At 39.9% G+C, this 16,647-nt stretch overlaps 1 protein-coding gene across 8 annotated transcripts in view; it reads left to right on the top strand.

Moving 5' to 3' along the window:
- Positions 1-384: 384 nt before the first annotated feature.
- LOC124298225 (calmodulin-binding transcription activator 2) overlaps positions 385-16,647 on the top strand; it is a 36,481-nt gene continuing 20,218 nt past the window's right edge. For 6 of the 8 annotated variants that reach the window (XR_006906758.1, XR_006906759.1, XM_046749954.1 and 3 more), the window contains exons 1-3: positions 385-1,207; positions 9,156-9,892; positions 15,788-15,879. Coding sequence is in view for 6 of the 8 variants with exons in the window: in XM_046749954.1 (XP_046605910.1) it covers positions 9,295-9,892; positions 15,788-15,879 (690 nt within the window). In the remaining 2 variants the exon portion in view is untranslated. Of the gene's footprint in view, positions 1,208-9,155; positions 9,893-11,781; positions 14,877-15,787; positions 15,880-16,647 lie in introns of those variants that run through there. The other 2 variants (XM_046749956.1, XM_046749955.1) reach the window with 2 other exon arrangements.

Here is a 16,647-nt window from a genome sequence, read left to right as displayed (position 1 = left end):
CGTAATATACAAATGATCCAAATTTTTATTTATTTTAGAAGAAAACAAATAGGAATGTCTTTTGTTTATCTGCTATTCTATATAATAAAAATAGTACAAATACATCGGGAGTTCTCTGAATCTTACTCAATATTCAACCTTGTTCAAAGAGGACATGCAGCTTCGTAACACGCAACTTCATGAGTGTCCTAAACGAGAGCTGCATCGGAGCCGTAGGCATCCTTATCTAGTACTATACGTCAGACAAGGATGCCTATGGTCCGAGTGTAGTTCTCGCTTTCCACGCCAGGATCGCATTTTTCGCTCGTTCCCGCGGTCAGTTTTTACACGTTTATGAATATAGGGACTGAGCGTGCGTACAAGAATCGCCGTGGGCGGCCAGAAATGACTCTACCGATGAGATTCGCGTTAATTTGACAAGTGGTCTGATTTGTCATCATACTTACGAAATAGCAAAAATTTGCACGGAACAAATGCTTCTGCCTGGAATAATAATTACGATAGTCCCGGCAATACCGGGTAAACTGCTATTAAAAGTATAAATTGTCTCTATGGAACAGGATGATTCCAAACGATTGGTTAATTTCGTGCGACAGGGTAGCAACGGAAACTTCCGATTAGCCGAGTCATTAGCGTAGACAGGAGAAAATGCCCGTCGGTTGGGATAAATAGAATCGATTTGGCGCTGCTGTGAATATTGCGCACGGTCTCTATAAGAGAGTATGAAGAATCGAGTCCAGCGTTCTAAACATGATATAGAGAATTCTTGTGCTGTACTTTGGTTACAATCCAGATAATGCAGCATGGCGTCTTGTAGATGCAAGATGGCGCGCGGTTCAAAAGTCGAAGATGGAATGGAAAAATTCCACGCGCAGTAAGCAAACCTTCGACATCCAAGCGTCAGGGCCTTGAATATCACAAATGGTTTCTGCTATCTCCGGCGCATGCGACCATGTTCCCCATCTGTCATGGATCCCGGGAATAGTTTGCTATCGCGTATACGGAATAATGAAATACGTTCTCGATGAAAAATGTGGCGAACAATTGAAAACACAACAGAAACAGAAAGTGCAATTATGACTTGGTGTTAAAGCGGTGTCGAATTAGTGATTTGAGGTTCATAGGCGTGGAAAATTGGCGTTTAAAAATGAGCCTCGCTGGCACGGGCTGCTTTCTGTCATTTCGGAGTCGGGAGAGAGTGGAAACAGTAAGTAATTTCCCTACGTTTTTCCACTCGCTTTTTTTCAATCTTTTTTCTCCAAACTCCCCCTTCACATCGGGCAGAGAATAACCGATGTTTGCGTTTTTGCCTCGCGAAATTTCTGAGAAAACGAGAATTTCCGTCGTACAGTTTGTTCGAGCGGTAAAATCCACTGAATTCAACCACCAAATTGAACAGTATTTTATCACGCTTCGCCGCAAGTGTGTGTATATTCTTACCTGCGCGTACACAATGACCGTCTGTTCAAAGAGCGGCAAGATACCGTCTGGATTGACTGTTTACATTGTGACGCTTTTCGAATCAACAAGCGGATTTTTTAAATTCCAATTAAACCCCGCATTAGCTCGCTTTGCCTTGATTTTTCACCGCATCACGCATCGAAACACGTCCGTTTGCGTTTCAAAATATTGCCGCGATTTTTTTTTTCATTTTATTTTTATTTATTTATGTATTTTTTTTTTTTGCACACAATCTGCGATCGTTATTCCTTCAATTTGATCAACTGAAACAGTATTTCGTCCCGCTTTTTCTTCGCCGCTGTTGGTCAATTCGATAAAGTGAAAGTGTAACGAGATTTCTCGCGTTGTGTCGTGTATATATATACGTTACACATTCACTGGCATTCTTATGCATAGATGTATGCACAACACGTAGGTGTGATTGAAATACCGCGGTTCGCTGACACCGTAATAGGTCTTTCGAAAATTATTTCCACTCACCTTTAATCGATTATCCGTGTTAAATCCGACTAGTTAATATTCGGCTCTCTATGACTGCAAATGACGCTGTTATGGACATCGCGGTATCGATACGAATAGTTATTATTTCCTCGGGGCGCTCTCCTCCCTGACCCTATTGAAAACAAATAAAAGTCAGCTGCCTGTACCATGAAAGGTTTCCCCCTTTTTCCTTATACATCGTGTACTGTTATTGCAATCTTTCGACTAGACCAGCAAACGCGATATTTCGCTCAGCCTTATATCTGGTAAAGGTCATGCAACATCTGCCAGCGACAGCCACATGTTTTCCTACACTTTCATTGTGATTATTTTAGGAAATATTCAATTTCGTTGATAATTAACGGTTTGGCTTTTTATAAACACATCTCCATTTGTCATAATGAAAAATACACTATAGGTGATGTATAAAAATTGGTGAGTCAAATATTTTTCCAGTTAAATTCATTCGGTGAATTACATTCTTAGCTACCAAGTTATCGTTGATGTAGATAATATTTTTTTCACTCTAGCAGAAAATCGTTTGAATAGAGAAAGTTTCTACAAACGTTGATCAAAGGTACAAACACAGCTTTGTTGTAAAACTTAAAACTTATTGTTTTTCCTGACCTACATTTTCATCAAAAAATCACCCAACCAACCAACTTTACTGTAAACATCAAGTATGAACAATTGTTTTATATTCGTATTACGACGACAGCTTTTCTTGGAAATATTACGGAATTTTAGAAATATATTCAGAGGATTTGTTATTCAAAGTCTTCTCGAATCTAGTGAATTCAAATTATTCACTATACCTTAAAATCCGAGAAATATTTTTCCCTCGATATTACATGAATATGACATTGTAAAACATGAACGAAAGCAAAAATGCAAAACATAAGAGCAAATAAATTTACGAATGAGCAAATAATTATACTCTGTCATTCCTGCGGGTAAAATTGTTTTTATACTCCTTCGCGGTTCGACTTTTATGACATGTGAATATATCACACACACACAAACACACACACACATATATATATGCGTAACAACATTACAATGTGCGTATTGTAGCAACTACTAAAAGACAAAAATATCACATATTATCCGGCCGACACCGTGAAACGTGTTCATGGTTTTCAAAACTGTTTTTAATGACTTCAACACAATTGCATCACCGAGTCAAAAATAGAAAAAAGATTTGACACTTTGCGTTGTGTTTGCGCTAAATTTTTTTCTCCATCAAGGCAGCGGCAGGTGGTGGTGGGGGGGGGGGGGGGGGGGGGAAGAAGTCTTCGACGAACTTGAAATTGTTTCGCAAAACTTTTATTTTTTTTTTTTGTGTCTGTGCACATGTAATATATACGGTATAATGTACGTATAGCTATAAATAATTATAGATCCGAGACACACTGAGCCTGTCATATTCGCGAGAGCTACTGCATCGTAGATTTAATTTGAATTTAGATGCCGAGTTTGTAATCTGATAATCGAATGAAACCTTACATTCCTATGCGGCGTATTGCTATTCGTTGTTTAAGGAGAAGTAGCAGAAGACAAAATAAAAAAAAAACAATAGGTGTGGGTAAGAGTCAGGATTCAAAGATATAAGGGTAATTTCTAGTTATGGTTACCGTACACAGTCCTCAATTATTTTCACTTTTTGTACGAGGCTGAAGTTGGTAACGATAGCGTAGTGAAATATGGAGAGGAAAAAAAATCACTATTTTGCAATTTTCTAGTGACTTTGGAGTGGCTAAGTTTTGAAAATATGAATCACCGTTTTGCCTTAGTATAATTTACTGCATTTGAGGGTTCCTAAAATTACGAAATACGAGGTTTTCTGAAAAAAAATTAGTAAATCTAGTGAATTAGGTTTAACATCGCAATAGCCTGAAAACGTGTTGTTGACTACTATATATAATTACACTAAATAGTTACTAGTTGTACAAAATTTTCGTCTAATACCTAGGGTATTTAAATTTTTACTGCGACGATACCGAATTTACTAGAATTTCCTAATATATAACTTTATAACTAATGAATGAAATATTTCTTAGTTAGGGAATCGATATCGACAAATATATCGCTGCATTGATCCATCGGATAAATAAAAAATTTTTCATTTTTTGATCGATAAATTGCTCTCAGCAAGAAATTGTACAGCTCGCGCATTATATATTATTACATATAACAAGTAGGTGCGTAAATCCTTCAACGGTTCCGTGATTAACATGTGTAGTTAAAAGCGATAAGTTATCGTTAGAAGTTTTCGCCCCGGAGCCATAAATTTGGGATTAACACTTCAGTCTTTGTTCAGCCAACAATCATGTTAATAAATTTTTTCTATTTATATGAGGCATTCCATGCGAAATAGTACGATTTTTTCATTCGCACTTCATCCTACTAAAAACATCAGTTTTAAAAATCGTTTCTGTGTTGTGCCGTTTTTCAGAATTCAAGACCCATCTGTGTGAATATAAATCTAAAAAACCTTTATACGATGTGACAATTACTAGAAACACATTAACCACAACTATTTTTTGCACCTTTTAATGATCAATGTACAACGTCGATAAAAATTTTTAAATAAACTGTCTTGGTGTATAAAAAAAAAATTCCGATGCCAAAAACGTACAATTTCGTGAGATCTACAATTTGACCAAGAAACACGCATGTGTAGGAAGTCATCGCACAAAACCCTTGAAATAATCACTGATTTTCAATTTCTTATGAAACTATTGCCTTTACACAAAGTCAGAAGATGCTATTATTACAGTGTACCGAAAAACAGTTAAAACAATTACAGATGATTACGAGGCAAAAAGCATTCAATTTCACGCGGAATGGCCCGTACACAATTTGAACGGTACAATTGATCACAATTATTCTTTTCACAAGGGACTTGCTAATATCCTAATTTTTTTGGTAAAAAGGAGACAGCGTTAACGAATGAGTCACCCGGCGGCGTCGTTTAATGTTGAAATTAGCATATTCCACTGTCGTTCAATTTGCTCGGTTGACGACGGGATGTAAATGATTTGATTAATTAATCGTTCAATTAATCGGCGACTAAAACAGGAAGAGCGTCGCCGTTTCGTTGTTTAACCTCCGCTGTCGTTGCTGGTGCTGTTGCTGCAGTAATTTGTTTCATTTTACCGTGTCGTTACACCTACAGCTGACCCCGATACAGTGGCGAGCTAATTCCCGTTACATGTTTCAGGATTGAAAAAAAATTATCCAACCAAAACCGAGCGATCGGTGCCGGGCCATCTGTAATTTACGACTTGTACGAACAATTTCCCATTACATATTAAATATACAGGAAAATTTTACACCTAGATTATATAAAAAGGGAAATATATTCAAGCAATCTGAAGAAAAATACTCTTTTCCTACAGTGACGGAAATTTTTTGTTAGAATGCATTGTATATATATATATATATATATATATATATATATATATATATATATATATACTCGTATATATATATATAGATATTTAAACGATTCATCTATATTCGCATTGCAGCCGGCAACGATAACCTTAAATGGTGACCGGTAATCACAAGACGAGATGACTGAATTAGTGGCGTCATTGGTTTTTTTGAATTTTCGAAGACCGTCGATTTTCCAGTCTCTTATGAGTCTATTCTACAATCATAATTATGCGTGCACCGTGTTTGCTAGATTTAATTTAAATGAAAGAACACCAACCATGGTTTAATATTGTAATGTATTTTAGATTCTGTGATATCGCTTGTTTAATTTGTACTCGACCGAATCTGCGGAATAATATTGATTTTTATTCTTTCGGGAGCATCCCTTCATCAGTGCGAAAGTAAATCCCCCCCCAAAAAAAAGATACCGACGTAACTTCGCCCTCGAACAATTCTTCCTCTGTATTCAAAACACGGATCCAAGATGGCGGTTATTATGCTTATGAGCATCGGGGTTCAGAGCGCCCCAATAGAATCAGAACTTATCAGAATTCTCCAATATTTTCCTCTTACAACACCCGTTATCTCAACCCTGAGAAGAATTTCATTTGTTACATTTACACTAGAAAATCTGGTGAATTGAGTATCGTTACAAAAACAGTTCGAAAATTTCTACAGCTACCAATTTTTAGGGACAATTTTGTACGAAATTGTAAAAATCATTTTCACCATGGTACACAAGAAAATTTCGTTGAAATTATACTGTCAAGTGTGATTATAGTTGTTAATAAGGCATTTCATCTAAATATATTTGTTTTTTTAACCACAACATTTTCGTCAAAAAAATTTCGGTACATATACGAGTGACTGTAATAGCGACGAAAATTTGCAAAGTGGTGATTTTTCTTCAATATTTGGTTGTGTCAACGTTTGCTAAGTTTGTTTCATTGTTTCTCTGCCCTTTCATGCAGGCGAGTTTAAAAACCTGCAGTGGCGTTACGAAGATTGCTGCATCAACTTTTTGTCATTTCATTTACATTCCCCCCGATTATTACGCCGTCGCTCGTTCGTTCTTCTCGTACGATTTATAACTTGAGGCTTATCCTTACAGCGTACACAAAGCGGCGTTCTCTCACGGTATTTATCATGCACGGAAATGATGTTATATGCTAATTTTGACACATAGTTATGAATTTTTAAGTGGGCTTTATTTTTCATACGAACTCCTTGCGCAACAGATTTGATATGGGATTCGTGTCTGTTGGCAAAATTTGATGCATCGTACAGCATGAAAGCAATTCAGTCAAGGAAACTTTGCAATTCAGATGACTTGACACCGTTGAAATATATTTCATCATGCGAAGTTATGCTTTGGAAGTCAGTTTTCATTACAGTGTTTCGTTTACAGTCGATGCGGTACGTAAATGAAGAATCCACATTCGTCATGAGATGAGATAGCTATCGATACTTCGGATTCGAATCATGTATAAGTGGCAATGAACTTCGCGTCACTGCTTAATTTACACTGTTAAAAAAGTTTGTTGGAAATTTACTGGAATTGTAACGGAAGGTTTATCTTCTTACGGAAGAGTAAATTTACTTCGAAAATTAATTTTTTGAGTTTACCGTAACATTATCGTAAATTTCTAAGTATATAATTCATGCAAATCATTTTTTGTGAGCACAAACAGTATTTTAACAACTTGTCAGTAGCTATAACCGATGAAAACGCATTTTAGATTGATTAGAAAATCGAGCTGATTATTATTTGTTCTTAACCAGGACTCGAAACCCCGTCGTTCGCAATTTCCGGATTACTAGTTGGACGCCATATTTACTAGGCCAAACTACTTTGTTGGAAAACCATGACTTTATTTGATTAATAATACAATGTACGGTCCACGCGGACATGGAAAATAATACAGTCACCGAAAACTCGTCAATAAGATTATAGTTTTAGAATTCATAATCACGATACAATTTTGAACAAATCGACAAGAGCAGTTAGACTATGGAATTTAAAGTTCATATGCGACATTTCCGAATCTAATTATGAGATATTCGAAATCGCAGCGTGAAATTAATATAGATGCATACTAATTTCTTTTGCTGTAATACATTTTTAATTTTAACAGACTGTAATTGAATTTCTTTAGACATTTATCACGTGAATTCTGCAGAATGTTTAGTAAATTCCAAATAGCGTATAGCAAATGTATAGTAAAGTCGAAATACGCTTTTGCGTTTCTCGAACCAAGTTAAGCAAAATTACAAAATTTTATTGCAAATCTAATGAGAACGCATAGTAATTCAGTTCAAAACATGAAATTTGAAATTTAGCTACAATTTTGTGTAGTGAATGTGTGGTAAATTTACAAACATTTTTCACAGTGTATGCTCTTTGTCTATGGTCCACTTCAATCCAAGAAAATACTCCGAAATGGGTTTATGATGAGAATAATTTCATTTTAACGTACAACTATATTCTAATCTCGAAATAAGTATTCTCATTGGCCCGCTATGAAAATATATTGCATTGTAAGGTACCAGCTTGGCAGTTTTGTATAGTTCGTTGGTGGTATTTAAAAGTTTTCCCGTATAACACAAGTTATAAGTTTAGGATTCATTTGGCCTCCTTTTACTCTGGCAAAACGAGTGAATACTAGATAAACTTTAGATTAAGAAATACTTTGCCCTTAATAGTGGTACAAAGGTTCACTATATATCTGTCCTATAAATTTGAGTAGGAATCAATTCAACGGTGAAACGGAACTCGACCCACGCCACGATTAGGTTTCGATTGCGACTCGCATCCAAAGTTTCGTTCGATCGAGCTCTTTTATTACGAGTTCCGATCATAAACGAATTTATACCTATATTAGAATATTTATTGCCTCAAGTTCATCATCTCATGCTCTCAACTAGCTCGTCGTACCTTTCATTTACTCCCCAATACCTTATTATTATAAAGCTTTCGATCAAGCTTGATGCCGGATTGGAAATTCGGGTATAGCAATGTCGAATAATTGATTCTCAGTAGTTGACTGTTTTTTTGGAATCAAAACTGGAACGAGTTTCCTTTCCAAGTCAACTTTATGTGCCAATGACTAGCGACGCAAGCCACGGGAGAAAGAAACGATACGTTGATCATGTACACATAAAATTTCCGTAGAAAGAAAACTCGTTTTACTTTTGATTCCAAAAAAATAGTGCTCTACTGGGAACAATGACTCCCAATCTCCCACGTCGGCTGCATCGCGAGTCATTGTCACATAATTCGTACACATTCAAATTCGCATTTTGTTTCGGACCGAAAACAAGGTAGCCTTTTATAAGGGGGCATTAATGAATATTACTGTACATGCTATAACTTTTAGTTACAAGAAAATAAAGGGGTTCTCCGATAATAACGCAAACGCAGCGAAACACAGAAAATAAAGGGCAAAATCGTATATTCAAGCAAATGGGTGCTCTCAAGTCAACGTCTAGAGAAAGACTGTTTTTACAATAATGACGGTTGGCGCAGCAACCTAAAGTAATTCATCTATTCGTAACATGTTTTTAGCTCGAAGGGCTAAGATTCCCTAGTTTAACCTCTTCCCGGCAATCGTCCCATATTTGGAACGAACGCGTGAAAATTTCGGCCCGGAAGAGGTTAAATGTACATGATGACAAGGTACATACCTTCGTTAGAATTCTCTCGCCATGAACTTGCATCGTGATCCGAGTCAATAAACTTGCATTAATACCTCCGACATTCGTTTTGTCCGTAGAAGACGCGTCATTGAGTGGCTGAGGTAGCCTTCCAAAAACAACCAGCTTGGACCGGGAAAGGGTGATCGAGACGAGGGGTGCCAACAAGAGGATCGAAGGTGTCGGGACGGTGGTACGCAGAGTGCTTGTCTGCGGGTAATGAGGCAGGTGGTGGTGCTGGAGCCGGCGGGCAGCGTCCTGGTCATCAGACAGACGTCCCTAGGTGGTGGCGTGACTAGCGTGACGACGTCGAGTGCAGCTTCGCATCAGAATCACACCGTGGTGCCGGTCTCAGTATCAACGAGCGACCAAAATCAGAACAGAATAGTGGTCGTGAGATCGTCGTCGAATTCCTCGACGACGGCCTCGGTCAGTCAGAGTGCCCTTCACTCAGCCCTGCAACAGGCCTCCCGGAAGGCGATCAAGGCTGGAAACAACATCGGCAAGCCAACCTCCGTCACCACAACCGCGAACGGTAACTGTAACAACAGTCAGATAGACGGAGGCTCCAACTCCGGAGCCTTGAAGGACAACTCCTCGGCGGGAAATGGAAACAACAACAACATCAACAATAGCGTCAACAACGTCAACGTCACGGTCAATGCCAATAACAGGATAAACGGAGGGTCGTCGAAGGTGAACGGAAACGGCGACGAGGACGCGGGAAGAGGTGAATCCGGACTCGGTGCATCGAACCGAAAACTGACCAAAGAGACCACCAGCCTCGAGGTCAAACCCGACATCGAGACCACTTCTGGTGAGGATTGTCTTCTTGTACGTTAGATTCGAGCGCGCGTTTCTTACTACGAGCGGCTGCCGACGATCACGAGAGATTCGTACACGGCAGACGTCTTGTCAGCATCGATTCCGCGTTATCTTGACTCCTCGATCTGCAGACCGATTGGACTCCTTGGGGAGACCCTGTACGGTCCGCCTCGGCTCTTTGCCAATTTATAAGAATTTCATGACGTTTTTATGTGTGCCCCTGTCGACGTGTTGGCTTCCGAACCCCTCGAATTTGGCAAATCTCGGGCGAGAGTTTGGCCGGTCAAAATCAGCCCCGGCCTCTGGCTGATTCGGAATATGACATGTGATGAATAATTCTAAGATTCAGGTCACTTCTTGTGAGGATATACTGTACGATTTATGGCGCTTCTGGGATTAGGCAGTTTTCCGATTCTGAGGTTTCTTGATACTAGCGCGAAGAACAGTTTTGATTTCACGTAACTCGTAAGTACAAGTTATTGAACTCTGAACAAAAAAACTTGGAAAGGTGTGCAACTGCTTAGATTCAATCCAATCGTAGTCTGTCTGATGCTTTAGGTTCGTCCTTATTCCCGACAAACAATTTTGATTGGTATTTTGAACTCATTTAGCGATGCTTGCTTTTTGTCAGGTCAGCGTTTCATAACCGGTATCAAAGTTGTTCAAAGTTTTCTTACAATCATTAAATACCGTATGAGTATAAATGCTGTAGTAAGAATCTATGCATGTATGCAAACACGTGAACACAGCATCTCCAATATAATCGGCGCAATGTTCATTATCCTGTACTTAACTGAAGTACATATAGTGCAGCTTAGATACTATACCCGTCATGCTGGAGCCGTACAGCATTAGTAATTGCGAGATTAACTATTGTTTAGGTATCGTCTCGCGTGTAGGTATTACAAATCACTCCCTGAGGTGCTCCAACTGCTAAGACGTGGCGTTAGTGAATTAGTGGATTAATGCACGAGTATCTATCAGTGAGAACTCATTGTCAGCTCAGTGAATACATTTTAATGACTTGGTACATACACGCTGATGATAAACCGTAGAATGCAATGTGCTGATAGGTATATATCAATTTTTCAATGACCCATTTTTTTGGAGGGGTTTTCAAACGAAGACTAATAGAAAGATATGGCTTACGGTAAGTCACTTGCTTGAGAGAAAAAAGAGGGAAATCAAGACTGCAGAGTTTTTTAATGAAAATCTACCTGAAATGAAAAAGAGTATATAATCTGGTACGAGAATTTGAACATGAAATTCTGAAAATAAGTACGATCTCTACACTTCGGACCAGCATCTTGCTCAGATCGCTGTCTCACGATCAAATTATACGACTTAAAATTATTCAAAGTAAGTGAAAAAGTTTAAAAATGAATGAAAAAAAAAGTTTCTTGCTTTCGAAGATTTTTGTCAGATGCAGGTAAGCCGAGGTGTAGCCGTGCCTGGATCGGGGGGGAAACAAGCCGTCCGAATCGGGGTTTTAGGTGTAGGGTAGGTAAATGCTGTCGGATGGTTCGGGTGGCGGCCACCAGGGCGGCGTCCAGGCTAAGCTAAGCCTGGCAGCAACCCTTAGGTAACTATATCCGTGACTGACTGGCTCGCTTGATATCGACCCTCGACCCTGCACGAGTCCGTCCAACCTCCGACCCTCCGACCTCGAGCGACCCCGAGAGGCCTCCTCCGGGGGTAGAAAATATCGGGGGAAAGAGAAACGGGCCTCGTAATAGCGATTCTAATTTCCGAAACGATTCTTAATGATTGGCCTGAATGTAAAACAGGCGTTACACACAACCAGGGGTGTCCAGGTGTCCGTGTACCTTACACGACTCCGCGGGTTGCGTAACCTGAAAGTATCTTCCCACCGTTCTCCAGGTACCGGCAGAGGCGGCGGGGGTTGCAATCTTATTGATTGTCTTAGCCTGAATGTCTCGTGTAACGCTAACGCCTAACACCTCTGGGATTCTCGTGTAGGTGCAGGCTAGGATAGGAAGGAAGGAAGGAAGGAAGGAAGGAAGGAAGGAAGGAAGGAAGGAAGGAAGGAATGAAGTGAGGATAGTTAGGTGAGAAGAGAAAGAAAGACGAGACAGAGATAGAGACAGACAGCTAGTTGAAAGAGCCGTTGCCAAGTTTCTATTTAAAGCCAAAGGGTAGCGGGTTGCTGCTGTTGGTCGTCGGTAATTTACGAGCTTGGTATCCAGGGAGAGGCTAGAAAAGGAAAGGAAAAAAAAAAGGACAGATTGAAACAGAAGGAAAAAAAAATAAAAAATACACACGGAAATAAGGAGAACGCGAGGAGAGGTCAGTGGAGGAAAAATAACCAAACAACTTTGACACCCTTGCACATTCGAGAAGAAGCTTATACACGCGTAGGTATAGAAAACGTGAGCCTTTGACACGCGACCTACTTCCTCGATGACTTTCAAACTATGCATGATGTACGAGGCTGGGAAATTTATCGCCGTGGCGGGTTGTTATACCGCTGGGTTATTCTTTTCAAAAATTATTAGCCTCTCCTCCGAAACGATGTCGTAAAAGTGAGAACAAAAGTATTATTCCTCTTCAAAGAGAACACCGAATTATCCACGGACGAACATCGGTTCCGCCATCCGCGCGTTGGTTCCCGGTTCTTGAAAATTTGTTCACCGCGTTCCTCGCGTTATTCCGCCGCACCCGGATTCCTGTCCCTCGAATTTCACCCCCTCCACCCCTTCTGGTAGCCTTTCGGAGCGATAAATTCGTCGCTATATGGGGTCACTGTAAGGTGGCGGCACCATTCCCTCGAATTGCGATGCAGCCCGACGCGTGAGCCACGTGTCTGTTCGTGTATGTATCCGCTTGTTCGTGTGGAGAGATCGAGTGGAGCACACCCGGGTACCACCTTGTCGGGATGGCAGCGAGGGATGTGAAATGCGCGAGCGCCACAGGGTTAGGTACCATCTATAGGATGCTTTGGAAAAGAGGGGCTGCTGGTTGCGCGCGGGAGAACGAAGAGCCACGGGGTTCGAGGACGGAGGGCGGACGTGCGAGGGGTGGACGAGGGGAGTAGGAAGCGAGGAAGAAGAGGGCGAGAGGTAGGAGACAAGAGGAGGCTCACTCTGCGGCTCCCGCCGCTCGGGAGCAGACAAGCAGGGCCAAACACAAACTTATTGAAAACTATTTTATTAAAAATTTGTAAATAACACTCCTTACTCTACTGTAATAAAGCGAAGCAACAAAAAAACCAACAACGTTTAAAAAGAATAAGTAAGAAAAATCAAAATCACGCAACTATCCAATCAGCTCCAATAAAAAGAAGAAGAAAGAAACAAAAGAATGAAAAATTATATCCGTGTAATAGTAAACGCATAAAATTTGAAATAAAAAATTTACTCGAAATATTGAATAATATAAAATACAAGACAAAACGGATAGAAGGAAAACACAAATTCGTTATTTTATCAAAATTCTCAACAACGAAACACTACGACTAACTGACTAACTAACTAACTAACCTCACTGACTAACCAAATAACTACTTACGCATAAAACAGAAGCAAAACAAAACAAACAAAAGCAGAAAAGTAATCAACCAACAAAGCAAATAAACAAACTAAACGTAAATCGCAAGCAAATGCAAATTTTCATTTAATATGTGTGACCCTTACATTGTTTTGTCCTACCGCGGGACGGGTTCAGTGTTGTAACTTAGTATATAAGGAAAATAAAGTTCCGAACCGTCGAAAAGACGTATCAATTGTACGTACTTATATACCTTTGTGCCCTGCTGACAAAGAATAAGGGGAAAACCGTATTTGAAGAGTTCGAGGAAAGATCGTTGAGAGAAATAGTTGGGAGACGAGATAATAAAGATAAAAAAAGAAAGAATTTTAAAACAATAAAACTAATAATAATAATAATATTAATAATAATAATAATCATATATAATCAGGGCTTTAATTTTTTATATTATACGTATAATATAGTAATAACAGTAATATTTATAATAATAATTAACAATAACAGTACAGATATTAAAACTGCAAAAGAGATTGGATAACAATCGACTTAGCGTCCTGAACCACGTGCACTGGGAGCATATACGCCACGTGCGCGCTAATTGCTACTAATTGCTAAGCTAAACACTGCACTAAAAACTTAGTTTAAAACGTCTTGACTCTTGACTTTTGGCGAAATAAAAAAATCTCGATTTAAAATCGAACAATAATATAGTTATATAATAACTCCACTTATATTTATGAATTTTTTTATCAATCGATTCGAGTGGCTGTGCACAATATTATTGGGATGTTCTGCGGTTCAGTAATAGTAATAATATTGATAATAACAGTAAGAATAGTAATAAAATTATTACCTCGAAGTGTCATCCTTCGGTATATGACAAAGTTCTTCGTTGTCCCGTTTGGCAACAATTAACTACAATTACTGGATCCTACTTGTATCGCCAATGCATCTTGGCGGTAATTAACGCACTAATTTCCCTTCCTATCACGGTCTTTAATCATTTTCTTGGGTCACACCACGTGCGCTCTTTGTACAAATCCTTTTGAACAAACAAATAATACCCTTTGATATCCTATCGCGGTACAGCATCGCGATTGTACATCGAATTCTGTATCCGTTCCAAAACTCCTCATCGTCCATGACGTTAATCGTTGAATAGAGTATCTCTGCTTCTGAAGCAATTCCTCTTCACATCCGCACATCGCTTTCCAATTCTGCCTTGCGAGTTCAGGCCCGAGAAAGTAAAATAGGAACAATAACTTTACCAACGATAGTAATAACAACGAACAGCATACGAATACCATTGACTACCATCAGATAACGTGCCCATCTGTCTACACTCACGTTAGATAATAATATTATCATATTATCCGAGTGAAACGAGAGGTCGTGAACGATGGCTGGATACAATCACGCGAATCCGCGTGCGGTCTACCATGGCACCTACCCAACGCCACTTGCCCCGAGTGAGTCGTTTTTCCATGTTCAGTATTTAGCCATTTAATATGAATTTTTGACCGATACTTACACATACCTTGAGGTGGCTACTGTGAAAAATCATTTATGGTCAGGCATGGAGCGTTGCAAAGTGATAGTATCTTTTAGTTTAAGTTGGTGTTCATAGAGCTTTCGAGAGACTAATACACACTGCAGTTTTAGGAACAAATCTGTTGAAATGAAATGTCAAACTAACGTTGAATTAGGCTAGGTAATTAACATCTTGAACAAGGTGCACAATGCTTGTCAGATAAGTTATTCCCGCTTGGCTGAATATTCGAGAAATGACTCGAGCCACTCCGTGATAAGTCCGATTCATATCACAGATAATATACCGAAGCAACGCCGTTCTTTCAAGTTCCTGGCATTGACACAGTTCGTATAGTACGAGAAGTCGTTTCCAGCGCGATTATCAGCTGGCTATAAACTGATTATGAGTTCGAAGTACACACGTGCTGTGTGTGAGCCAAAGACAACATGCAAGAGTACAAGTTACATAAGATAATAGTATAGCTTAAAGTCGTCTCTCTGTTCAGCGATTTTTTCGACCGATGTAAAGTAATGTTCATTAACGGGTTTCCAATGGCTGACTGTTATTTTTTAATCAAAGCTGAAACTAGCTTTCTTTCCAATGAAAACTCATGTCTCTATGATCAACGTACCGTTTGTTTCTTCTGTCGCTTGCGTCGCTAGTCATTGGCACGTGAAATTTGCTTAAAATTGGAAAGGAAACTCGTCTCAATTTTGATTTTAAAAAAATATTGAGTCACTGGGAACTCATTAGTGAACATAACTGCGACTATCAACAACAACGGCATGGATTTCTAACAAAGTACTATTTAATTTTTGTCCCGCATGTGACTGTCGTCACCATGGAAAGACGGCGACCCGATAAAACTACCAGAGAACTTAGAGACACTGCCCAGGGCGGAGCAGTTTCCGACACAGAGACATCGATGGAACACCAACGAGGTGAGTCTTTAGCCGATTGATAAACGGCCGACCTAGTCGGTCACCCAGTCAGTTGGCTGGCTGGTTGATCACCACCCCAATGAAAAGTGGGGTGCTGGTTCGCACCCAGACACAGGTCCGGGTTCACCGAGTACATCGTGCCATGTTCCTCTTCTCGGAATTTGGAAACACCGTAACGCAGCCGACGACTAGGCCTGCTCCGGTGTTCCTCGGTGACCCCGGCTGGCTGGTTGGCCTCCGACAGCCCCAACCCGGCCGCTTTCCGCCCCCGGTAACTCCTGGTGCCCACCACCCACCCCCGATCAATAGTGGAGAAGAGTAGCTAAGCTTAACGGAACTGAGCACACGCGCCTAGAACCTTTGCCTCTCGGCCCGTTCAGGGCTGGCACTGCATGCACGTGTGGCCGTGTATCCCACGAACCCTGGACGTCACCCTGGAGGGGTAGGACCACGCGATCCCGTCGGAACTCGTGCGGGAAGGACGAAGTCATTCCAGATATAAACGTTCCAGCCGATAAACTTATAAGCTCCGAGTCCCGCATACTATTTTTGCCGTTAATTAGTTGTTCGAAACTTTCACTGACACAGTCGTGTTCGTATATACGTATATATATATATATATATACGGGACAGGATTAACGGCCGGTTGTTTCGAAATTTTTATTCTTTGAACAGTCGACGAACGATACTGATATTAATTATACCCTCGCGGATTTAAACTGTGGCCTGATTTAATTTCTTGGTGGTTCTTGTACGGTTGACTTGCGT

Source organism: Neodiprion virginianus, chromosome 2 (assembly GCF_021901495.1).
Source record: "Neodiprion virginianus isolate iyNeoVirg1 chromosome 2, iyNeoVirg1.1, whole genome shotgun sequence".
Classification (NCBI taxonomy): Eukaryota; Metazoa; Arthropoda; class Insecta; order Hymenoptera; family Diprionidae; genus Neodiprion; species Neodiprion virginianus.
The sequence above is the reverse complement of the archived record's forward strand: the minus strand, read 5'-3'. Positions and strand labels throughout refer to the sequence as shown.